The 26,351-nt window shown below is 41.6% G+C and overlaps 1 protein-coding gene and 1 non-coding gene across 6 annotated transcripts in view; both read left to right on the top strand.

Moving 5' to 3' along the window:
- VPS35L (VPS35 endosomal protein sorting factor like) overlaps positions 1 to 26,351 on the top strand; it is a 143,551-nt gene that overhangs the window by 84,128 nt on the left and 33,072 nt on the right. For all 5 annotated transcript variants that reach the window (XM_081560790.1, XM_081560791.1, XM_081560792.1 and 2 more), the window contains 6 exons: positions 5,474 to 5,559; positions 6,720 to 6,800; positions 11,366 to 11,429; positions 13,882 to 13,980; positions 15,539 to 15,616; positions 16,428 to 16,542. In XM_081560790.1, coding sequence (XP_081416916.1) covers positions 5,474 to 5,559; positions 6,720 to 6,800; positions 11,366 to 11,429; positions 13,882 to 13,980; positions 15,539 to 15,616; positions 16,428 to 16,542 — 523 coding nt within the window. The remainder of the gene's footprint in view (positions 1 to 5,473; positions 5,560 to 6,719; positions 6,801 to 11,365; positions 11,430 to 13,881; positions 13,981 to 15,538; positions 15,617 to 16,427; positions 16,543 to 26,351) is intronic.
- On the top strand, positions 20,548 to 20,654 carry LOC145533656 (U6 spliceosomal RNA). The gene has a single exon (XR_014074236.1). It is a non-coding gene; the product is annotated as a U6 spliceosomal RNA (small nuclear RNA).

The raw sequence follows: 26,351 nt of genomic DNA, 5'->3' as shown, positions 1-26,351 counted from the left end.
TCATTCCTTTTTGTGGCTGAGTAATATTCCATTATATATATGTACCACCGCTTCTTTATCCATTCATCTGTTGATGGGCATTTAGGTTGACCCCATTTCTTGGGTGTTGTAAATAGTGCTGCAATGAACATATTGGGGTACATGTGTTTTCTGAATTATGGTTTTCTCAGGTTATATGCCCAGCAGTGGGATTGCTGGGTCATATGGTAGTTTTATTTTTAGTTTTTTAAGGAACCTCCATACCGTTCTCTATAGTGGCTATACCAATTTACATTCCTAACAGTTTAGGAGGATTCCTTTTTCTCCACACTCTCTCCAGCATTTATTACTTTTAGGCTTTTTGATGATGGCCAGTCTGACCATTGTGAGGTGATGGCTCATTGTAGTTTTGATTAGCATTTCTCTAATAATTAGCAGTGTTAAACATCTTTTCATGTGCTTTTTGGCCATCTGTATGTCTTTAGAGAAATATCTTTTTAGATTTTCTGCCCATTTTTAAATTGGATTGTTTGTTTTTTGATGCTGAGCTATATGAGCTGTTTTGTATATTTTGGAGATTAATCCCTTATCAGTCGCATTGTTTGCAAATATTTCCTCCCATTCTGTAGGTTGTCTTTTCATTTTGTCTCTGGTTTTCTTTGCTGTGCAAAAACTTTTAAGTTTAGTTAGGTCTCATTTGTTTATTTTTGCTTTTATCCATTACTCTGGAAACAGATCCAAGAAGATATTGCTGCAATTTATGTCAAAGAGTATTCTGCCTGTATTCTTCTCTAGGAATTTTATAGTACTTAGTCTTACCTTTAGGTCTTTAATCGATTTGGAGTTTTTTTGTGTGTATAGTGTTTTCATTTCAGTTCAGTCTCTCGGTGTCCGACTCTTTGTGACCCCATGGACTGCAGCTTGCCAGGCTTCCCTGTCCATCACCAACTCCCAGAGCTTGCTCAGACTCATGTCCATTGTATCCATGATGCCATCCAACCATGTCATCTTCTGTCATCCCCTTCTACTCCTCCCTTTCCCAGCATCAGGGTCTTTTCTAATGAGTCAGCTCTTCGTATCAGGTGACCAAAGTATTGGAGCTTCAGCTTCAGCATCAGTCCTTCCAGTGAATATTCAGGATTGATTTCCTTTATGATTGACTGGTTTGATCTCTGCAGTCCAAGGGACTCTCAAGAGTCTTCTCCAACACCACAGTTCAAAAGCATCATTAGAGTGTTCTAATTTCATTCTTTTACATGTAGCTGTCCAATTTTCCCAGCACCACTTATTGAAGAGACTGTCTTTTCTCCATTGTATATTGCCTTCTTTGTTGTAGATTAACTGACCATATGTGCTTAGCTTTATTTCTGGGCTTTCTATACTGTTCCATTGATCTGTATTTCTGTCTCTGTGCCAGAACCATACTTTTTTGAAGACTGTAGCTTTGTGTGTAGTCTGAAGTCAGGAAGCCTGTTTCCTCCAGCTCTGTTTTTCTTTCTCAAGCTTGCTTTGGCTATTTGCGGTCCTTTTGTGTTTCCATACAAATTAAAAAATTTTTTGGTTCTAGTTCTGTGAAAAATGCAGTTGGTAATTTGATAGAAATTCCATTGAGTCTGTAGGTTGCCTTGGGTAGTATAGTCATTCTGACAATATTGATTCTTCTAGTCCAAGAATATGGCCTATCTTTCCTTTTCTTTTGTGTCATTTTTGATTTCTTTCATTAGCATCTTATAGTTTTTGGAGTATAGTCTTTTGCCTTCTTAGGTAGGTTTATTCCTAGGTATTTTATTCTTTTTGATGCATTGGTAAATGAGATTGTTTCCTTAATTTCTCTTTCTGACCTTTCATTGTGTATAGAAATACAACAGATTTCTGTGTATAATTTTTTATTCTGCAACTTTACCAAATTCGTTGATGAGCTCCAGTAGTTTTCTACAGTGTCTTTAGGATTTTCTTTCTGTAGTATTGTGTCATCTACAAACAGTGACAGTTTTACTTCTTTTCCAGTTTGGATTCTTTTTTTTTTTCTTTTTACTTTTCTGATTGCTGTGTTAGGACTTGCAAAACTGTGTTGCATAGAAGTGATAAGAATGGACATCCTTGTTTTGCTCCTGAACTTAGAGGAAATACTTTCAGCTTTTCCCTGTTGAGTATGATGTTAGCTGTGCTTTTGTCACACATGGCCTTTATTAGGTTGAGGTAGGCTCCCTCTGCCCACTTTCTGGATAGTTTTTTTTTTTATCATAAATGGATGGTGAATTTTATCAAAAGCTTTTTCTTCGTCTGTTGAAATGATCATATGGGTTTTATTTTTCCATTTGCTAACGTGGTGTATCACACTGATTGATTTATGGATATTGAAAAATCCTGGCATCCTTGGAATAAATCTCAGTTGATCATGGTGTATGATCCTTTTAATGTATTATTGGATTCAGTTTGCTAGTATTTTGTTAAGGATTTTTGCATCTATGTTCATCAGTGATATTGGCCTGTAATTTTTGTGTGTGTGTTGTATCTTTATCTGGTTTTGGTATCAGGGTGATGGTGACCTCATAGAATGAGTTTGGAAGTGTTCCTTCCTTTGCAATTTTTTGGAATAGCTTCAGAAGAATAGGTGTTTTATCTAAATGTTTTATCTAAACATTGGATAGAATTCACCTGTGAAGCCATCTGGTCCTGGACTTTTGTTTCTTGGGAGTTTCTTCATCACAGATTCAGTTTCAGTGCTTGTGATTGGTCTGTTCATATTTCTATTTCTTCCTGGTTCGGTCTTGGGAGATTGCACCTTTCTAAGAATTTCTCCATTTCTTCTAGGTTGTCCATTATGTTGGTATATAATTGCTTATAGTAGTCTCTTACAGTCCTTTGTATTTCTGTGGTGTTGGTTGTAACCTCACTTTTTCATTCCTAATTTTATTTAGACCCTCTCCCACTTTTTTTTTTTGATGAGTCTAACTAAAAGTTTGTCAGTTTTGTTTATCTTTTTCAAAGAACCAGCTTTTGGTTTTATTGATCTTTTCTATTTACTTTTATGCATTGCCTCAGGTCATTTTTAAAACAGCACTGGGAAGCAAGAGTAGTGATGAGTCCCACTTTACAAATGAGGAAACTAATGCAAGAAGGGGTGGAGAACCTTGCTTAAGGGTACAGGCACTGAATGTAGAGTCGGGATGCAGAAGCCACTGTTTGAACAACTCTGACTCTGCTTTCTCTGTTCCTCTATACAATCGTAAAAAGACTGAAGCCTGCCTTGCCTTCGGGTACCAAGAAGAGCTTTGTTGTTGTTTAGTCACTAAGTTGTGTCCAACTCTTTGCAACCCCATGGACTGCAGCACGCCAGGCTCCTCTGTCCTTCACTGTCTGTTGGAGTTTGCTCAAATTCATGTCCATTGAGTCGGTAATGCCATTCAACCATTTCATCCTCTGTCGCCCCCTTCTTCTCCTGCCCTTAATCTTTCCCAGCATCAGGGTCTTTTCCAATGAGTCAACTCTTCACATCAGGTGACCAAAGTATTGGAGCTTCAGCTTCAGCATCAATCCTTCCAATGAATGTTCAGGGCTGGTTTCCTTTAGGATTGATTGACTGATTTGATCTCCTTGTTGTCCAGGGATCTCAAGAGTCTTCTCCAGCACCACAGTTGAAAGCATCAATTCTTCAGCAGTCAGCGTTCTTTATAATCCAACTCTTATATCCATACATGACTACTGGAAAAACCATAGCTTTGATTAGACAGACCTTTGTCAAAAAAGTTATGTCTGTGCTTTTAATACACTGTCTAGGTTTGTTATAGCTTTCCTTCCAAAGAGCAAGTATCTTTTAATTTCATGGCTACAGTCACCATCTGCAGTGATTTTGGAGCCCAAAGAAAATAAAATCTGTCACTGCCTCCACTTTTTGTCCTTCTTTTTGCCATGAAGTGATGGGACTGGATGCCATGATCTTAGTTTTTTGAATGTTGAGTTTTCAGTCAGTTTTTACCCTCTTTCAGCCTCATCAGGAGGCTCTTTGGTTCTCTTTCATGGATCACAGCCTTGTCATGGTGAAGGGGCTTGCATAACTCAGTGAATCTATGAGTCATGCTGTGCAGGGTCGCCCAAGATGGACAGGTCATAGTGAAGAGTTCTGACAAAATGTGGTCCACTGGAGGAGGAAACGGCAAACCCACTGCAGGTATTCTTGCTGTGAGAACCCTGTGAACAGTATGAGCTTATACTTACCTAAAGGTTTTCTAGGACTTCCCTGGTGGTACAGTGGATCAAATTCAGCCTACCAATGCAGGGGACACAAGTTCAATCCCTAGACCACAGCACATACTATGGAACAACTGAAGCCTGAGTTGTATGCCACAACTACTGAGCCCTTGTGCTGTAACTACTGAAGCCTGAACACATAGAGCCTGTTCTCCACAACAAGAGATGCCACTTTAATGAGAAGCCTGTACACTGCAACAAAGAGTAGCTTCTGCTCTCTGCAACTAGAGAAAGCCCATGGCAGCAATGAAAATGCAGCACAACCAAAAATGAAAAAATAAATAATTTTTTTAAAAGGGTTGCCCAGGTGATTCACCGAAATAGTAACTGGTCCCAGCCCTGATCCCTGGGCACATGTAATTTATTTTAATAGTAATCGTTTTAAAAAAGCTCAGGGTCTGGGACTTCCCTGGTGGTACAGTGGTTAAGACTCCACCTGTCAGTGCAGGGAACACAGATTCAATCCCTGGTCCGGGAAGATCCCACATGCCACAGAGCAGCTAAGCCTGTGTGCCACAACTACTGACTAGAGCCCTCTAGCTTCAACTACTGAGCCTATGTGCCATGGGTACTGAAGCCTGCATTCTCTAGGGCCCTCGAGCTGCCAACTAATGAGCTCCTGTGCTGCAACTGCTGAACGCCCAAGCCCTAGGGCCAGCAAGTCACAACTACTGAAGCCTGTGTTCCACAGCAAGAAAAGCCACCACAATGAGAAGCCTGCCCACCACAGCTAGATAGTAGCTCCCCACTTTCCGCAAGTAGAGAAAGCCCATGTGCCGCAACGAAGACCCAGTATAGCCGAAAATGAATAAATAAATAAAGCAGTGTGTACACGTAAAAAATAAAAAATGATTAAAATGTGACAACCTGGAAGGGTGGGATGGGCTGGGAGGTGAGAGAGAGGTCTAAGAGGAAGGGGACACAGGTGCACCTGTGCCTGACTCATGTTGATGTACGGCAGAAACCAACACGCTATTGTAAGCAATTATCCTTCAGTGAAAAATAAATTTTTTTTTTTTTTTTTTTAAAAAGGCCCATGTTACGTTAGGAAAAAAACACCCAAAAACACCTCAGAGTCTTCTCCTTGCTTTCACAAGAGTCCTGATCAGACCAGCCTCAGAAAGACAAAAATCTCTTCCTCTGTTTTGACCTTCAAAGAAAAAAGTAACCCAAAATTTTCTTCTAGTAAACTTGCGCAAATTGCAGGTAAAATGCTGTTTTTTTGTTTTTTGTTTTTTTTTAGGAAAAATTTCTGCCATTTCTGGACATGTTCCAAAAAGAGAGTGTCCGGGTGGAGGTTTGCAAATGCATCATGGAAGTTTTTATCAAGTAAGTATAACACAAAGTAATCAGAAGCTTCGATTCCCACTGCCCTTGTGAAACCTGTAGATAAGAAATCAATTTATGCACTTTGAGGCCCTGTGATGTAATGATGTATTTATACCTAAAATAACATTGAGAGGAGAACCACATTAAAAGGAGCAGTCATGATAAAAGTTTATAATTAGCTCTTAAGAAGACAAAGTAATAAATATAAATATTAGATGGGCTGACCATCACCCACATCTCACTCCTATGAGTTTTGGGAAGGAGCAATCTATTGATATACTATTTATTTAGGGAGTTTTAAGATTTTAAGATAGTCATTCTTATCTTCTCTCATACCAGAGCTTGAAAGATTTCTATCTTCAATGTGTAGATTTATGATGGGTTTTCAATGTAATTCCTTTCCTTTTATTGATTAAATCTGTTTCCCAAAACTGTCAATTGCTGGTGGTACGTGAAATACTTTGATAGTACATGGAAGAGAAATTTTTGTTTTAAAAATGTATATTTATTTTAAAGTATATTAGATAATATATGACTAGTTTAATCAGTGACTTCTAATGTATTTTTCTTTAGAACAGGGTTAAGTTAAAAGTTAAATTGACTTTAAACATTAAGTATATAGATATGATTAAAAAAATATGTGTGTAAAAATGAAGCTCAAATAGCAGAGTTTGGAAAATTGAGTTAGAAGTTGGTTGAGTATATGTTTTAAGCTTTCCTTGTGTTTTCTTTCTAAAAGATTAATTCCATATGCTTAAAATGAATATACCTACTTTACTTTCACAAAAATTTGTTGTAAGAGCTTGTCTTTTGAGAAACTAAATTAATAATTTTGTCTGCACTTAACACAGTTGTAGACAGCTTCAGGGGTTCAAGAAACATGGTAAGAAAACAGATTTGCCCTTTGCCTGGCATAGGAAATGTAGCAGTTTTACCATAATTTTGCAGTTGGGAGAAGTTATGTTAGAAGAGCAAACTTGTTAGCTAAAGAAAAATTCAGAGAAAACTAGAACATTGCCCATTGCTGGTGAGCCGGGCTATGTTAAATGCCAACCAGATAATTTACTGCTTCTCACATATGTCCTGTAGATGAGAACGAAATCCATGCTTTTAGTGCTCGGTGTAGATGGCTTTCACCCTTATCCTCAAATGTCTCCTAGGCATCAGCAGGAGCCCACCAAGGACCCCGTGATTCTGAACGCCCTTTTGCACGTTTGCAAGACCATGCACGACTCTGTGAAGTAAGCCATACTTAAGGCTGAAACGAGCCTGGATTGAGTCTTAATGCCACATAATAGTGCATTAGGGAATTACTGCTTTAAGCGGCTGCTGTGAATAATATTATTTTATGGGGTCTATTAAGATTCTTGTTAACAAGGACATTCCAATCCAGGGGAGGAGGGAGGCTGAGCTGAGGGTAATCTTCCTGAGAAAATGAGATGGCAGATGTTTTTACAAAGGGATTTCTGTTGGGAGGAAAAGGCTGGTTTCATCCAAGTGAACTCATGCTACGTGTCTCCTGGAGATTTCTGAGAGCAGCAGATAGTATAATAATGAGTTCACTCATCCAGTAACATAGCCTTTAAATTTTTTCTCATTATTAGCCAGTTATTTGAAATTCAAATGAAGTTGCCTATATTCCTTACATGAAGGACCTTATTTGTTCTGTATACTTGAGGCTCAGACCTGGTCTGAGCCTTACCTTTGGGTCAAAAGCCAGATTATCTCCTTTGCTTTCTAGTTTGATGTATTTATCTTTTTTTTTTCTTTTTCATTACATGTTTCCATTTGACTGTGCTTGAGGCAATTCCTGCTTCTCTGTGGCTGAAATTTTGATCCCTAAAGAATTTTTAAACACAGCAGCTTGATTCGCTGGAAAATGTTACAAGAACTGAGAAAATTGTTTTGGAACTTAACCATCAACTAGATGAATTGTGTTTCTTTTGTTTTGTTTTTTTTCTCCTGAATTGTAGAATCTTTATTTTCATGACCTGTGCTTTCAACTTCATTAGTTATCAAAATCAAAATATCAAGACTTTTCATAATAAATAGAACTGATAGACTCTCGTTGCACAAAAATACATAAAGACCCAAGAGACATTTAGAAAAGTACTTGTATTAGTAGGACATTAGTTTTTGGCCTAAATAAAATAGCAGATGTATTTCTCTTGTGAGAAGTGGAGCCAGAAGGTCAGGGTAGGGTAGCTCTGCTCTAGAACATCAGCCAGGAGCCCAGGTTTCTTGTCTTCCAGCTCTCCTGTCCCTCTAGGGTGTGGTCCTTGTCTTCCTGGTAGAGATGGCTTACCTCAACCATGTTTATGTTGCAGCCTGCAGGCATCAGAGGACAGCAGCTTCCTTTTAGGGACACAGTTTGGGAGGCTTTGTACATCACTTGCATTCACATCCCGTTGACCAGAAGTGTCCTGTGGCTACTCCTAGCCTCAAAGGAGCTTTGGGAAGTGGGAAATGTAGTCGCAAAGAATGAAGAGGACACTGCATATTGGAGGACAGTATGCTCATTTTGTGGAGAAGGCAATGGCACCCCACTCCAGTACTCTCACCTGGAAAATCCCATGGACAGAGGAGCCTGGTAGGCTGCAGTCCATGGGGTCGCACAGAGTCAGACACGACTGACCGACTTCACTTTCACTTTACCTTTCATGCATTGGAGAAGGAAATGGCAACCCACTCCAGTGTTCTTGCCTGGAGAATCCCAGGGACGGGGGAGCTGGTGGGCTGCCGTCTGTGGGGTCGCACAGAGTCAGACACGACTGAAGTGACTTAGCAGCAGCAGCAGCATGCTGATTTTGCCAGTACAGACTTGTTTTCTCTTAGAACAAGAACCTTGGTCTTTGACTGTTACATTAAAAATAAATAAATAAATTTGGGAAACCATTTATAAACCTTCACATGTATTACTGAAATTATAAAGACTTGACATTTTTTCATTTATATTTATACTAACTTTGCTATTAAACAGAAGCAACTGAGATCTGTGGTTTATTTTAAGCTGTATTTCCAAAATAAGGTAGATTGATGAATGGAGGGTAGAATGGAGAGTTATGTGATAAAGCAAATATTATAAAATGATAATCAGTTCAGTTCAGTTCAGACGCTCAGTCATGTCCGACTCTTTGCGACCCCATGAATTGCAGCACGCCAGGCCTCTCTGTCCATCACCAACTCCCGGAGTCTACCCAAACCCATGTCCATGGAGTCGGTGATGCCATCCAACCATCTCATCCTCTTTCGTCCCCTTCTCCTCGCGCCCCCAATCCTACCCAGCATTAGGGTCTTTTCCAATGAGTCAACTCTTCGCACGAGGTGGCCAAAGTATTGGAGTTTCAGCTTCAACATCAGTCCTTCCAATGAACACCCAGGACTGATCTCTTCTAGGATGGATTGATTGGATCTCCTTGCAGTCCAAGGGACTCTCAAGAGTCTTCTCCAACACCACAGCTCAAAAGCATCAATTCTTCAGTGCTCAGCTTTCTTCACCGTCCAACTCTCACATCCATACATGACCACTGGAAAAACCATAGCCTTGAGTAGACGGACTTTTGTTGGCAAAGTAATGTCTTAAATATGCTATCTAGGTTGGCCATAACCTTCCTTCCAAGGAGTAAGCGTCTTTTAATTTCATGGCTGCAGTCACCATCAGCAGTGATTCTGGAGCCCAAAAAAGTAAAGTCTGACACTGTTTCCACTGTTTCCCCATCTATTTCCCATGAAGTGATGGGACCAGATGCCATGATCTTAGTTTTCCGAACGTTGAGCTTTAAGCCAACTTTTTCACTCTCCTCTTTCACCTTCATCAAGAGGCTCTTTAGTTCTTCTTCACTTTCTGCCATAAGGGTGGTGTCATCCGCATATCTGAGGTTATTGATATTTCTCCCAGCAATCTTGATTCCAGCTTGTGTTTCTTCCAGCCCAGCGTTTCTCATGATGTACTCTGCATATAAGTTAAATAAGCAGGGTGACAATATACAGCCTTGACATACTCCTTTTCCTATTTGGAACCAGTCTGTTGTTCCATGTCCAGTTCTAACTGTTGCTTCCTGACTTGCATACAGGTTTCTCAAGAGACAGGTCAGATGGTCTGGTATTCCCATCTCTTTCAGAATTGTCCACAGTTTCTTGTGATCCACACAGTCAAAGGCTTTGGCATAGTCAATAAAGCAGAAATAGATGTTTTTCTAGAACTCTCTTGCTTTTTCGATGATCCAGCGGATATTGGCAATTTGATCTCTGGTTCCTCTGCCTTTTCTAAAACCAGCTTGAACATCTGGAATTCATGGTTCACGTATTGCTGAAGCCTGGCTTGGAGAATTTTGAGCATTACTTTACTAGCATGTGAGATGAGTGCAATTGTGCAGTAGTTTGAGCATTCTTTGGCATTGCCTTTCTTTGGGATTGGAACGAAAACTGACCTTTTCCAGTCCTGTGGCCACTGCTGAGTTTTCCAAATTTGCTGGCATATCGAGTGCAGCACTTTCACAGCATCACCTTTGAGGATTTGCAATAGCTCAACTGGAATTCCATCACCTCCACTAGCTTTGTTCGTAGTGATGCTTTCTAAGGCCCACTTGACTTCACATTCCAGGATGTCTGTCTCTGGGTGAGTGATCACACCATCGTGATTATCTGGGTCATGAAGATCTTTTTTGTACAGTTCTTCTGTGTATTCTTGCCACTTCTTCTTAATATCTTCTGCTTCTGTTAGGTCCATACCATTTCTGTCCTTTATTGAGCCTATCTTTGCATGAAATGTTCCTTTGGTATGTCTAATTTTCTTGAAGAGATCTCTAGTCTTTCCCAATCTGTTGTTTTCCTCTATTTGTTTGCACTGATCACTGAGGAAGGCTTTCTTATCTCTCCTTGCTATTCTTTGGAACTCTGCATTCAGATGAGAATATCTTTCCTTTTCTCCTTTGCTTTTTGCTTCTCTTCTCTTCCCAGCTATCTGTAAGGCCTCCTCAGACAGCCATATTGCTTTTTTGCATTTCTTTTCCAAGGGGATTTTCTTGATCTCTGTCTCCTGTACAATGTCACGAACCTCTGTCCATAGTTCATCAGGCACTGTGTCTATCAGGTCTAGTCCCTTAAATCTATTTGTCACTTCCACTGTATACTCATAAGGGATTTGATCTAGGTCATACCTGAATGGACTAGTGGTTTTCCCTACTTTCTTCAATTTAAGTCTGAATTTGGCAATAAGCAGTTCATGATCTGAGCCACAGTCTACTCCCGGTCTTGTTTTTGCTGACTGTATAGAGCTTCTCCATCTTTGGTTGCAAAGAATATAATCAGTCTGATTTCGGTGTTGACCATCTGGTGATGTCCACATGTAGAGTCTTCTCTTGTGTTGTTGGAATAGGGTGTTTGCTATTACCAGTGCGTTCTCGTGGCAAAACTCTATAGGTGTATTGGTGTTGACTGTATAATTTTCAACTTTGCTACATTTAAACCTTTTTATAGTAAAATGTGGAATGAAAGTTCTCTGAAATACAAAATTTGAAGTTGAGCTTTGCTATCCAAATTCCAAAGAAGGGAGAATTACTGTCTCTTTTGCTGTTAATGAATATATCTTGAGACCAGTGTCTCTAAGAGAGATGAGAAACACATTTAAATTATGTTAATTTAGGTTACATATTTTCATCAAAAGAAGCACAAATATGGGAGTTCTTTAAATCTAGAAAATGTAAAATTTCTTATCTGTTAAATTACTTATTTCTCATTTATTTTTTTCCTTTGGAAACTTTCATTTATTACCTCCATGTCAATTATGTACAATTATTGATTCTAGTGCACTCACTCTTGAAGATGAGAAAAGAATGCTGGCATATTTGATTAATGGATTTATAAAAATGGTAAGTATTGGGGAAGAAGTTTCAGTGTACTTGGAAATGTGATGTAATTGTTTATCCTTTCTCTGGTGAAAGCAGTTAACATTATGTTCCCTGGTGCTTTTCATTTTTATGGAGATAAGATGAAATTAGAAAACAACTTATATTACCCAGCACTCCCCTGGGGGCAAGGAGAGCCAAGACAAACTGGCTTAAGGAAAAAATAAAAAGGGGACGGTGGGAGAGTGACTTACTGGCTGATGTGACATGAAGTCCAGGGGTGGACCTCTCGGAAGGAGCAGCTGGACTCGGGGTCTCCGTAGTGTCATCAAGAACTGCTGTGTGTGTCTTTGGCTCATGGCTCTTCTCTCCTGGCATCCCTCCCAGGCAGGCTCACTCCCCACGGGAGACCCGGGTTTCCATTCCTTCCAGCTCTGCAGCCCAGGAGGAAGAGCTCCAGCAGAAGTTCTAGGACCGAGTTTTTGGATTAATTTGGGTCACCGGCTCGTCCCTGAGCAAATTGCTGCTGTGAGAAGGCAGGAACACACCGGCCAGACCAGGGAGACGGGCACCCCTGGGCAGCCAAACCACGTGGATCTGGAGTGGGAGAAGAGACTTCCTTTTTTTCTTTTTTCAATGAAGCCAATTTAAATTCTTTCATTTTTATTTTTTAAATTATTGTTACGTCTTTTGGCTGTGCCATATGGCTTGCAGAATCCTCAGTTCCCTGACCAGGGATTGAACCTGGGCCATGGCAGTGAGAGCCCAGAATTCTAAGCTTTAGGATACTGGGGGACCCGCGGAGAAGGGGCTTTCTGAAGCACCGGATGTGCTGCTCTTTAGATGCTGCTGAAAACGATTTGGGGGGTGGGTGGGGGTGAAATGTCAAGTGTCCACTCTCCATTCATCCTCGTTACTCTGTGCTACATGACAGCTCACCCCAAACTTAGTGGCTTAACATGACAGTGTTTTCTTCTTACGAGTCCGTGGGTTGACTGGGTAACCAGGCCGCTCTGTGTGATGTCAGAAGTGTGGCAGAACTGGGGCTGGAGGATCCAGGACATCTTGAGCATGTGCTTGGGGTCTTGGTGCTGGCTGTTGACTGGGGCAGCTCATGTCTCAGTCATATGACCTCTTTCTCTCCACCACTCTCCCATCATTTGCTCACGTCTGGGCTCTTGCCTGGTGAGGGCAGAATCAGAAGCTGCCGGGCCTTTGGAGGTTTAGAAATCACATGGTGACCAGTGCTGCCGCCTGCTTCATTCTGTTAGTCAAAGCAAGTCCCAGGGCCAGCTGTCTGGAGGGGAGGGACAGCAGACCCACACCCCACCCCCACCCCCAGCTGGGAAGAGTCCACAGGGACACGGGAGGGACGAGCAAAGTGGGCGGCATTGTTGCAGGTTTCATCAGGAACAACCACGTTTCCATCCTAGCCAGAACAACCTTTGCCTTAAATCTCGGTGCACGAAACTAGAATACCCACTTCAGCCAGTATCTGCTGTTAGAAATGTCAAGACGAAAGCTCCCTGAGATGAAAATAACTAGGTCACTTTGAAAATCACCTTGAACAATGTGACTCATTCAGTAACAGAGGTTGATTTAACTATGGTAAAATACCAGTGTTGATGAAAATTCAGGATAAGCCGTTTAATTCCCATGTTAGGAAATGTACCTATGATTGATACTAGGTGCCTCTCTTGTTCCCTTAATTTATATGCTGTTCTCGTGATATTTATCCTTTTATGGGTTTGTCTGAAAACCACTAAGTTTTAATGGAAAAGAATATATGAGAAAATAAGATGTGAAACTTGATAGCTGTAGTGGAAATTATGACTTTAAACCTCTTCTGGACAAAAATGATTGTTGTAGCAGTCAAGTTTGTCCTACCAACCAGCTGTTCATAAATTTGAAGAAATAGGAGAAGAGGTTTTTAATGGTGGAATAACATCCATCGATGGCTCCGGCAGCCACCAGTGAGCTGCTAAAGGCTGGAATTCCCATCAAGAAGCAGAAATGTGTGGCCCTTATTAGGGAATCCCTCTGACAAATGACTCCTGATCACCAAATCTATGTGAAAACGCCGCAGCTGACATGCAAAAATGGCACCATTTCCTTTCCAGTGGTTTCCTTCTTGCCTAGGTAATCCTCTTTTTATTTTGAGATTCTGTTTTATACCCTTTGGTCTTTTTATGTTCTACTCCAGTGCCCACGTCATGAAGATGAGGTGGTAATAGTAACATTTCTGCTATATGCTGGGTAAAGTAATGTAACATCTAGTTAAAGTGTATTCCAGTTCACGGATGTGTGTGTTTGCTTACATACCCTTGAGATACCACCCATCTATATCTGTGGAATTTTTGGTGTCTTGTCATCGCAGCATCTCACCTGTCCCCACAGAACGCAGGAGGAACTTTTCCAATTGTGTGCTCACAACTGCCTAGAGATAACATTACCACTTCTTTCTCCTTGATTCTAGGTGTCCTTTGGCCGTGATTTTGAACAACAGCTGAGTTTTTATGTTGAGGCCAGGTCAATGTTTTGCAATCTGGAACCTGTTCTTGTGCAGTTGATTCACGTAAGGATTTTCACTCATTCATTTATTCTCTCAATACTTGTTTATTGATCATTGATATGCCACGCACCAGTTTTAATCTGAGATTCTTCTGGCCCCATATTGCTTCTGTTCCCAAGGCATGAAAGATGTTTTCTCAAAGGTTAATAAAATCTACAACTTTGCTTGAGCCTTAACGTGGTTTAATTGGCCTCTTTTTCACTGAAATTTGCATATTCTCACTCCTGCATGTCAACAGCAAAGAGTTGAGTGAGTTGTAGTGATTATTTAGTTATAGAAATTATTAACCTAGTTAGAATTCGTTGTTCCCTAACCAGAGTCCCAGCTTTCTTGGTTCACAGTGCCTTTCAGTAACTTCTCATGATGCCCTTAGGCAAAAAGGAAGAGATAACAGTGCTATTTATTAAGAAATTAGGCTCAAGCAACTTAAGAATTTGTGTCCCAATAGCTTGCTCTCTGAACCAACAATTTATGTAAATTGAAAGAAAAATTGTATATTTTCATTCCATTTAAAATCATCATAATTACTTACTAATGAAGTATATGTACCTCTAGGCATTGCTTGACTTCTCAAACCTTGGAATCAGATGGGACACCACTACCCTATTTCCTGTTCCAGATAGATTCTTTTTCCCCTACATTAACGTTTGCACAGTACTTTTTGTCACGGCAGTTGCTAAAAACCCAGTTTTGCAAAAATATGCCATCATTGCAAGGAAGGTACCATGTCTGTGAGCTACCTCACACAAGAGCTTTGTATAGTGTTCAACAGTTGAGCCCTTCTGTGGTTGTCCAAAACATGGGATGCCCCTCTGATTTTCCTGTAACACCCTGGGGTGTCATGGTACACATTTTGGGAACCATAGGTCCAACCTTTTTATTTTTGTGAAAAGATTCCCTAAGGCTCTTGAATTGCTTCATGTAAATTTAAGGAAAAGGACCTTTTTATATATTTATTTGCTGGTTATCAGATTTTGTAGCATTAGTAAACTTAAGACCTAAATGTAGAGACTTATAAGTCAGGGGAGTTAATAGTACTCAGTGTGTAAGGTCATGAGGAGTAAATGAGCTTAAGAATGTACAGCTCCTAGAAGGGCACCTGGTGTGCTAGAAGTGATAACATGGCTGCTGTTACTGTTCTTATGGGTTAGTGTTAGTGTTACAGAGGTATTTTGTATGTCTGTGTTCAGGTTTGGACGTTTCTCTTGAGATCTCTAAGATCTTAAGCTTAGTGTGTGGGATTTCTGGAAATAGAGTAAGTGAACCCTGGCTATTCATTAAGCCAGAAAATGGTCATTTATCATGCCAGTTGATAGGCATGACTTAACTCAGTGAGTGCCCCTTGGAGATGTTTGCTCAAGCCGAGATTGAATCTGGCCTGATGACCCCTTTGCCATTTCAAGGTTTGGTGCTCACCAGTCTTGGTTCTGGAGCCAGTCTTGGTTCTGGTTAGCTTGTTCTCATTGACTTGTATACAGTCAATGTTCAAATCTCTTTGGAAGATGTTCAATCTGAATTAACCATTATTTCTTTCCTGTTTCTGTTTTACTTTTTAATCTAGAGTGTGAACCGGTTGACAATGGAAACAAGGAAAGTAATGAAGGGAAATCATTCTAGAAAGACCGCTGCATTTGTCCGGGTATGTTTTAAAGATAAGACTTAACTTTGAACTCCAGTGGGCTGTTTCTTATACAAGTTTCTGAATTGTTACTCCCAGAAAAAGATTAGAGGTGATTTAATATTAACTTTACAGATTTTTCCTTACATATTCATGGACTGACCGATTTTCTTAATGTTTTCAAAAGAAACAATCAAAGGAGTCTGAATTTTGATACATATTAGGGGAGGTGGTTGAGATGGATTTGCATTTTTGTATGCCAGCTGAATTATCTCTGGTTCGTGCCAGTAACTGGAAAGCCTAGGACCTTCTTTCCTCTTGTCAAGTTCCCAGCTTTGGAAGAAATTTGTTTCTTGAGTAAGCTGCTCAAAACTTTATCAAAGCAATACACATCCATGCTTTAAAAATAAAATCATACTGAAAAGATTATAGTAAAATAAACTTCCCAGCCCTGCCCTTTCTCACCATATACCTCTCTCCTCACAGTCTCTCTTTAGCAGTTTCTTCTTCAAATTACCAATTATTTCACTTTTAACTAACTGGTTTTAACAACTGCTTCTTTAAATGATCAATATTAGGTGTTATCTATTCACTTCCTGTGATGACAGGTGAAGATTTATTTTTGTACACCATTACTGTCCTTGGTTGCCCCTCCTGTTCCTCCCAAAAAGGCAAATACAGCAGAGGCAAGGAGGAGAAATTGCGGTTCATAATGGGGAGATTAATTGTTTCAAGTGTTTTTACTTGAAAATATATGATGGATTAAAATGAGAATATTAATCCACTGTGATGGCATTGCCACATAACCTGCTGTTTCTCCCCTTTCTTCTAGGCCTGCGTTGCCTACTGCTTCATTACCATTCCCTCCCTGGTGGGGATCTTCACCCGCCTCAATCTCTACCTGCATTCTGGGCAGGTGGCCCTGGCCAACCAGTGCCTCTCCCAAGGTGAGCCCATCACTCACTCTCTTCTTCTCTCCGACTCTCCCTGGCTCCTTAGGAAAGCTGACTCAGCAGTGTGTGAATGCATATAGAGAGATTCCTTTAAGGAGGAAAGAAAAGAAAAAGGGATCAATAAGGGATGAATTTTTTCTTTAGTAGGAAGCACCTTGGACACATACACATTTATAGAGTCAGGCAGATTACCAAGCCTGGGTTATTTCCTGTAAGTACCTTCCTAAATCTGTCTCAGGCGTATCAGGTCAGGTGGCTCAGACATCCCTAGAGAGTTTTAGAACTTAGGACTGCTCATCCACAGCAGATTCAAGTTTATTTATTGTTGTCAGGGTTTGAAATTCCAGAGACACGGGAGTAGCGTCTAAGCAGTATAGAATGAATATGCTCTTCAATTTGCTGTTAGGGAGAAAAATTCTGCCCCAAACCTATTTCTGTAAGAGGTACAGAGCTGTCCGGGAACCAGGGTTGTGCAAGTGGTTGATTTGGGAGGCGGTCCCAGGGAGTGTCAGGAGGGTGAGATGAGGTGAGACCTGGAAGGGAAAGATGCCAGTGAAGGGTGTGCTGGTGGAGGGTTAGGGTTGTGGGCAGCTGGGTCCTTCCCATCGGACCCTCGGTGTCACCGAAGTCTTCAAACATGATTGCTGTCCAAGAACCTTTTCAGACTCTGCTTGGTTTTGTTCTCAACTCCTGGGTGCTCCAGTAGCCTCTCAGCGCCTTTAGGATCAAACCAAAGACACCAGACAAAGACGCCAGGCACCTGGCCTGAAGTCCCCACACAATCTGGTGTCTGGCGGCGGCCTTCTGTCCTCAACTCACACCACGCTTTAGCTACGCTGGCTTTTTTCTGTCCTTTGAACATACTAAGCCATCTACCAGTTCAGAGCCTTTGCCCTTGCTGTTCCCTCTTTCCAGAATGATCTTCCCCCCAGATATTTGCATTTTCTAAAATTACTAGGCCAGAGATGAGAATCAAGCCTTGCCTCTTTTGAGGTCCTTTCCTGTCCACCCTCGCTAAAGTAACCCCACCTCCCCAGTCACACTCTGTACCATCCTCATGTCTTCATTGCACTTGCCATCATCTGATGCTTTCTTACTGTGTGTGTTTGTTTGCTTATTGTCTGGACACTCCCTTCCCCCACGAGGACTGCAAATCCCACAAGAGCAGGTATGTCCTCATTACTCATCAGCAGACGCAGAGCTTACTCCTAATGTCCGCTTTGGTAAGGATGATGGGTTTGCAGGAAACAAAGCAAAAATTAATAGCCTCTGCCAATAACCCAGTGATGTGCAAAATGAAGGTTAGTTTAAATTAATTAGATTAAATTGATGTTAGGAACTGGTTATTGATGTTATGAACTGGTTCCCTCTTAAAAAGATCAGGAATAGTGTGTGGGGACCCCTGTGTGGGGACCCTTGAGTTTGATGTCACCTGTAGCATTAGGAATGGGTTGTGAGCTGCAGATACCAGAGCTGTGAGCTGCATGTAGAGGCCCCAGAAGTCTAGATCTTTCTTCTCCCAGCTTGATAAGCTCAGAGCCACGTCTTGAATGTTACAGATTCCAAACAAACTCAGCGCCCCTGTGTTAGAGCTCTGGCCTCCTCCTCTGCCTCCTCTATACTTTAAACTGCTACAGGGGGGCAGGAATGCAGTGTCCACTTCATGCTTAATAATTTATCTGATGATTTTGCTCAAGTCTCTAAATGCTGCGGTGATAAACCTTAAAAGCTTATTGTTGTTGTTCTGAAAGCCACATGTGGCAGTTGCTGGCCAAAATAAATAATATATTCAATTACTGAGAAGGGGAAGGCTAAATATAAATAAAATGAAGCTTGTGGAAGTGGGCTGATTTGGTTTGTTTGCCTCCTTAAACATCCCCCCCTCAGCTGGTTATAAAACATCCCCTCCCCCCTATTCATTTTCTGGCCTCCCTTGATCCAGCCTCTGCTGTACCTTCTTTATCAGCTGCAGCTTTGCCAGGGCTGGCTCAGCCCAACAAGTAAACTCCAGTTGAACCCTGAGCCAGGCCAGTGTGGAGTGCTGACAAAGGCTTGTTACAGGGAGGCCCCCTTCTGGTCCTTTGGACACGTTGGTTCAGCATGTAGGCTGGATCATGCTGGGGGTTGGTCTAGGGTCACCCATTGCCCCCAGATCTTTAGGAGAAATGAAGGACTTGCAAATCAGTTGTCGGTCACATCTTCTGACCCAGAGAGGCCTGTTCACTGTCACTGGGGATAGCTCCTTGTCCTTGTTAGTCAGTGATTCTTTCTGGAAGGTTATCACCAAGCCACAGCAAGAATGAGTTTTTTTCTCTTTATCTTGGTTCCTTTATCTTTACAATTCCTCACCTCAGAAAGGAGGATGTTTTATAATGAAAGTATTATTAAAGGTGACTTCCCTGGTGGCTCAGTGGTAAAGGATCCACCTGCCAATGCAGGAGCCACGGGTTTGATCCCTGGGTCAGGAAGATCCCCTGGAGAAGGAAATGGCAACCCGTTCTAGTATTCTTGCCTGGAAGATCCCTTGGACAAAGAAGCCTACTGGGCTAGAGTCCATGGGGTTGCAGGAGTCGGACACAACTAATAGACTAAACAGCAACAACAAATGTTAAAGGTGGGTCTTGAAAGAAGAGCATTTGTTTATCAGGGAAGGGCTGTGGGGAAGGGAAGAAGGAATAGTTAGCATTCCAGGTAGAGGAGCTGGCCTGAGCAAAAGAGAGGATGTGTGGGATCACATGATGTGTTAGGGATGAGGCCCTAATGACTGGTGAGTTTCAAACCTCCTGAGTGTGCTGGTCCCAATCCTGATTCTGCTGATTATGAGTAGTATGCTGTTGGACTGATTGGCTGTATGGTGCCTCAGTTTCTCCATCTGTAAAGTGGAGATGATGGCGGTGGTTCCCGTGTTGGATTTTTTTTTTTTTAATTCTTGGCTGTACTGGGTTTTCCTCACTGTGCAAGGGCTTTTCTCTAGCTGCAGCAATCAGAGGCTACTCTCTAGCTGCAGTGTGCATGCGTCTCATTGTGGTTGCTTCGCTTGTTGCAGAGCACAGGCTCTAGGTGCGAGGGCTTCAGTGGTTGTGGTGTATGGGTTTAGTTGCCCCGTGGCATGTGGAATCTTCCTGGACCAGGGATCCAACCCATGTCCCCTACATAGCAGGCAGACTCTTAATTTAAAAAAAAAAATATTTATTTATTTCATTTATTTGGCTGTGCCATGTCTTAGTTGTGGCATGCAGGATCTTTTGTCTTCATTACAGCATCTGGGATCTTTAATTGAGGCATGGGGCTGGGGTGGTGGGGGGGGCGGTTAATCTTTCCCTGCCTAGGGTTTGAATCCAGACCTCCTGTATTGGGAGCACAAGTCTTAACCACTGCACCACAGGGAAGTCCCTGTGGTAGATTAAATGAGAGAAGGTACTCGGGCAGTCGGTCCACTGGCACGTAGTAGCGGCTCAGTAAATGTTAACTTAGTATAACCGTCTCTCAAAAGATGGAAGTACGCCGTGGGGTTTAGGAGCTAACTGTGTACAGTGCAGCTCTGCAGTTTCAGAATTCTGAAAGCCAACTCTCATACTTAGGAACTTGAGAAATCTGCAGGAAAGCTGTTCATTTCAAGATTGACCTGCTGAATTATCCTGAAAATAACAAATCTGCAGTTCCTCCAAAGATGAAACAGTAGTGAGAACAATTAGAGCAAAATAGTGGTAAAAAGAATGATTTTTGTTCTTATCATTAATAATAATGCTTTTCCCTCCTATAGAATTCTTTCCCCCTCCTTTATTTGAAAACATTTTTTCCTTCTAGTTTTTTTTTGAGATATGATTGACATACAGCACTATGTAAGTTTAAGGTGTACACAGCGGCATAATGATTTGACTTACATACAGCATGAACTGCTTACCACAGTAAGTTTAGTGAACACCTGTCAGCTCATACAAGTACAAAATTAAAGAAACTATTTTTTATTTGTGATGAGAACTCTTAAAATTTACTCTCGTGCTCGCTTCGGCAGCACATATACTAAAATTGGAACGATACAGAGAAGATTAGCATGGCCCCTGCGCAAGGATGACATGCAAATTCGTGAAGCGTTCCATATAAAAAAAAAAAAAAAAAATTTACTCTCTTAACAACTTTCATATATAACATACAGCAGTGTTAATTGTATTTATCATGTAGTACATTACATCCGTAGTTCTTACCTTGTAACTGGATGTTTATTCCTTTTGACTGCCTTCATCCAGTTCCTCCTCCCCCATCCCTCACTTCTGGTAACCCCAAATCTGACCTACTTTTCTAGGAGTTTTTTGTTTTTGTTTTTTTAAAACTATAATTGACTTACAACACATCATGTTGTTCAGTCGCCAAGTCATGTCTGACTCTCTGTGACCCCATAAACTGTAGCACATCAGGCTTCCCTGTCCTTCACTGTGTCCCTGAGTTTGCCCAAACTCATGTCCATTGAATCAGTGATACCATCTAATCATCTCATCCTCTGTCATTCCCTTCTCCTCCTGTCCTCAGTCTTGTCCAGCATCAGGGTCTTTTCCAATAATTCACCTCTTCGCATCAGGTGGCCATAGTATTGGAGCTTCAGCTTCGGTCCTTCCAATGAATATTCAAGGTTGACTTCCTTTGGGATAGACTGGATTGATTTCCTTGCTGTCCATGGGTCTCTCAAGAGTCTTCTCCAGCACCAGGATTTGAAAGCATCAATTCTTTGGCACTCAGCCTTCTTTATATATCTGGAGTGAGGCAGGGGGGTGGGAGGGGGGCATTCTGGCCTAGGCAACAGCAAGAGCAGAGGCCTAGAGGTTGGAAAAATGGTGCCTCTGGAAGGACTGAGTGGGAGGTCAAGTTAGGAAAATGGCTTGGGGACTAATTTTTGAGAGAACTGAATTCCAAGCAAAGCAGTTTAGTTTTATCCAGTACATATTATTTGCTGGGTGGCTGATCTTTTTACAAAAGAGGAAACTGAAGCTCAGAGGTGTGACATGACTTGCCCAGGAGCATCTAGCTAATAAGTGACTTCAAGTGCTCTTTCCACCACTGTGTTTCTCTATAGTTAGGTTAGTTCCTCTGAACATAATCTGGTGGGGTTTTTTCTGTTGGTTTTTTAAAATATTTATTTATTTTTGGCTGCACTAGGTCTTTGCTGCACGTGGGCTTTCTCTAGTTGCAGAGCATGCAGGCTTTTCATTGCAGTGGTTTCTCTTGTCGTGGAACATGGGCTCTAGGGCACGCGGGCTTTAGTAGTTGAGCACATGGGTTCAGTAGTTGCGGCTCTTGGGCTCTAGAGCGCAGGCTCAGTAGTTGTGGTACATGGGCTTAGTTTCTTGGCAGCATGTGGGATCTTCACAGATCAGGGATTGAACTGCTCTCTGCTGCATTGCAAGGCAGATTCTCAACCACTGGACCACCAGGTAACCCCCTAATCTAGTGTTTTATTTCTAACCCTTGGTGTGTGTGGTTACTAGAGACTAGGCTGAATGTCAGATAACTTATTTAGGAGACAGTCAGAATTAAGATAAGGAATGCCTAATCCTTTCTGCTTAGGGAAACCCAAGCTGAATGTCCATAGAAAGTCCTTCACAGCCTCTTGTGAGCTCCTGCAGAGTCAGCAGTAAGGTGTGTTACTCTTAGAGGACCCAGAGGTGTGACTCAGGTGAAACATGGGCTGAGTGTGCTTGAATTGGAGAGAGGCCTTGCCTATCAGAGATAGAAGAGAGAACATACAGGCACCTCCTATGGTGCTGCCGAAACTGAGAAGTCATCTGTATGTCTGAGTGGACTTCTCACATTAAGAGTTGACATTCTGCATAAACCAGGTGGCAAAGTCAAGATTAAATTAATGCTTAATTGTTATCACTGACAGTTTCATGTATAAGGTATTTAATTGTCCTTCGGCATTCATTATTTCTTTAAATTTTGCTCTTTACACATATCATCAAAACAGTGGTCCTTAAATCCTCAAACCTAATTCCTATAATAACAAGTTCTGTTATAAAAACATCAGTTCAGTTGCTCAGTCATGTCCAACTCTTTGCAACCCTATGGATTGCAGCACGCCAGGCTTCCCTGTCCATCACCAATTCCCGGAGATTACCCAAACTCATGTCCATTGAGTCGATGATGCCATCCAACCATCTCATCCTCTGTTGTCCCCTTCTCCTCCTGCCTTCAGTCTTTCCCAGCATCAGGGTCTTTTCCAATGAGTCAGTTCTTCACATCAGGTGGCCAAAGTATTGGAGTTTAAGCTTCAATATCAGTCCTTCCAGTGAACACTCAGGATTGATCTCCTTTAGGATGGATTGGTTGCATCTCCTTGCAGTTCAAGGGACTCTCAAGAGTCTTCTCCAACACCAGGTTCAAAAGCATCAATTCTTTGGCACTCAGCTTTCTTTATTGTCCAAGTCTCACATCCATACATGACTATTGGAAAACACCATAGCCTTGACTAGATGGACATTTGTTGGCAAAGTTAACATCTCTGCTTTTTAATATGCTATCTAGGTTGGTCATAACTTTACTTCCAAGGAGTAAGCATCTTTTAATTTCATGGCTGCAGTCACCATCTGCAGTGATTTTGGAGCCCCTCAAAATAAAGTCAGCCACTGTTTCCTCTGCTTCCCCATCTATTTGCCGTGAAGTGATGGGACCAGATGCCATGATCTTAGTCTTCTGAATGTTGAGCCTCAAGACAACTTTTTCACTCTCCTCTTTCACCCTCATCAAGAGGCTCTTTAGTTCTTCTTCACTTTCTGCCATAAGGGTGGTGTCATCTGCATATCTGAGGTTATTGATATTTCTCCCAGCAATCTTGATTCCAACTTGTGCTTCCTCCAGCCCAGCATTTCTCATGATGTACTCTGCATATAAGTTAGATAAGCAAGGTGACAATATACAGCCTTGACATACTCCTTTTCCTATTTGGAACCAGTCTGTTGTGCCATGTCCAGTTCTAACTGTTGCTTCCTGACCTGCATACAGGTTTCTCAAGAGGCAGGTCAGATGGTCTGGTATTCCCATCTCTTTCAGAATTTTCCACAGTTTATTGTGATCCACACAGTCAAAGGCTTTGGCATAGTCAGTAAAGCAGAAATAGATGTTTTTCTGGAACTCTCTTGCTTTTTCGATGATCCAGAGGATGTTGGCAATTTGATCTCTGGTTCCTCTGCCTTTTCTAAATCCAGCTCGAACATCTGGAAGTTCACCATTCACGTATTGTTAAAGCCTGGCTTAGAGAATTTTGAGCATGATTTTGCTAGCGTGTGAGATGAGTGCAATTGTGCAGTAGTTTGAGCATTCTTTGGCATTGCCTTTCTTTGGGATTGGAACGAAGACTGACCTCTTCCAGTCCTGTGGCCACTGCTGAGTTTTCCACATTTGCTGGCATATCGAGTGCAGCACTTTCACAGCATTATTTAGGATTTGAAACGGCTCAACTGGAATTCCATCACCTCCACTAGTTTTGTTCATAGTGATGCTTTCTAAGGCCCACTTGACTTCACATTCCAGGATGTCTGGTTCTAGGTGAGTGATCTAGTTTAGTAATAAATGATATTGAATCTCTATAAATAACTTGCCTATGGATAATAACTCGGCCATTTGGACTATGAGGGTTTACCCAAAGACACCCCTGTCACTTGATGATGGCACACCTTCATGGCAGACTGCCTTAGTCTGTTTGGGCTGCTGCAGCAAAAATACCAGGGACCAGGTGGCTTAATCAACAAACAGTTTGTTTCTCACAGTTCTGGAGACTGGAAGTCCAAGATCAGGCTACTGACTGATTCATTGTCTGGTGAGGACTTCCTCATTCAGAGACTGTGATCTCACTGTGTCCTCACATGGCAGAAGGGAGGAAGGAGCTCTCTGGGGTCCTTTTGTAAGGGCACTAATCCCATTCATGAGGACAATACCTTCATGACCTAATCATCTCCCAAAGTTCCCACCTTCTGATACCATCACCTCGGGGTTTAGAATTTCAGCATATGAATTGGTGGGGGATAAACATTTAGTCCTATAACAGATTATGAGAGAATAGATTATGCCCTATATTTGTATTTTATACAGTAGTTTCCACTATATAGATATTGTCCAATCCAAACCTAAACTTATCCAGAGATGGAAAATGCTGAAGACTCGTGAAGATGTTCAGCAGTGGAGTTGATAGGACTTGAAAGAGAGTGAACAGTTCTTGTAGCCTGAGCCCTGCTTTAATAAGGTATATTCAAGTCACGGGAGTCTTTCAACCAATTGTGACATTTTTCCTTAAGAAATGTGATGTTTCCTTTCTTGGCATTCCCTGAACTAGGACAGCTGTCCTTCTGAGTTGTCCAGGAGGGCATGTGATAGCTGAAGGTCTGGGAATGGAGTGGGGTGGATTACTCTGAGGTCTTGTTTAGCCTGGGAGTTTATGGCCCTGATAAGCAGTAAAGATTTCCATTAGCACTGACCTACTGCATTGTTTAAAAAATAAAACGCCACCTCTGAAGGTGGCCTGCGTTATCACTTCCTGATCCTCTCTCATGACTCAGGTACTGAGTCCTATTCTGTATTGACAATGCCCAGGACATAGAGGATGAACTTACTGTCAGAGATCGCAGTTAAACTTGAGTTTTATCATGTATGACGTGTTTGAGGAGACTGTCCTGTATCCTGTTGAAAAATAGACAGCCTGTACTTTATTTTAAATCTTAATGATTTTTATTTTAATATTCCATGCTCATTTGAAAAAAATTCTTACAATACAGAATTGCAGATCTTAAAGAAAGTAAAAAGCCCCCGGATAAAAGTCACCTGTTACTTTACTCGTTCTCCTCACTTCTGAAAAGTCCACTGTTTACAGTTTGTATATTTGTCTTGATTTTTTCCTTCTATATATCCTTTAAAAATGCCCTTTTATTCTCATATGCTCTCTGCCTCTCTCCTCTACTCTTCTCCCTATATGCTTTCTCATCTATCTATATTCTTATATAAACATGCAGTCCCACCAACTCCCACCTTAGAAATGGGAATGTGACTTCCCCAATGTTTTTCAACTTGCTTTTTTTGTTGATCAATAAATTTTGGCCTCTGTCCTCACACCTTCTTCCTGCCCACCATGTTAATACATGTAGATCCACCCCATTCTTTGTAATAACTATTCAGTATTCTATTTCTTTTCTTTCTTTCTTTTTTTTGGCAGGGCAGGGTGGGCTATATATTATTTCCCCAAACCCCGCCTCCATTTTTTTCCCCCGAACTCCTAACCTGGAACCTTGTTCAGACAGAGTCCTATGCAGAGCTTCAGTGCACAGAACAGATAGCACTGGGGCTCCTCAGGCGGGCATGTGTGTGGGAGGCTGCTGGCCCCTCAGTTTCTGCAGGAGCTGGAAGATGCCTGAAAGCATAGGGTGAACAAAGCCTTTTCAAGCCTTGAGAAGAAATGAAGCTGTCTAGTGAGCATGCTCTAACTCCCTTTGTAGAGCCGAGAATCATTGACTGTGAAGTGCAGTGCAGCACCCCTAGCCCTGGAACATATGTGTCACCCTCAGCTTAGTCCGTGGCCTTATGCAGACGAAGGGAGTGGGCAACCCTCAGGGTGCGGCAGGAGTGCTAGAGTCCACAGTGATCCTTCCCCAGCTCTGTCCTCAGCATGCCCTGCTCTAGTAAAGAAGGAAGGGGGACTACTCTTCAGAACGCCCTTTGACCGTCTTGCCTGTCACTACCCCTTCTGTTGTGTACATTGCTGTGATTGAAAATTTTGTAATAAATTTGTATTGACTTTGCTAAAGAAAAATTATTTTTGGAAGTCT

Source organism: Giraffa tippelskirchi, chromosome 13 (assembly GCF_054371585.1).
Source record: "Giraffa tippelskirchi isolate mGirTip1 chromosome 13, T2T-mGirTip1v1.2.pri, whole genome shotgun sequence".
Classification (NCBI taxonomy): Eukaryota; Metazoa; Chordata; class Mammalia; order Artiodactyla; family Giraffidae; genus Giraffa; species Giraffa tippelskirchi.
Note: the sequence above shows the minus strand (reverse complement) of the source record. Positions and strands in the feature narration are given on the sequence as shown.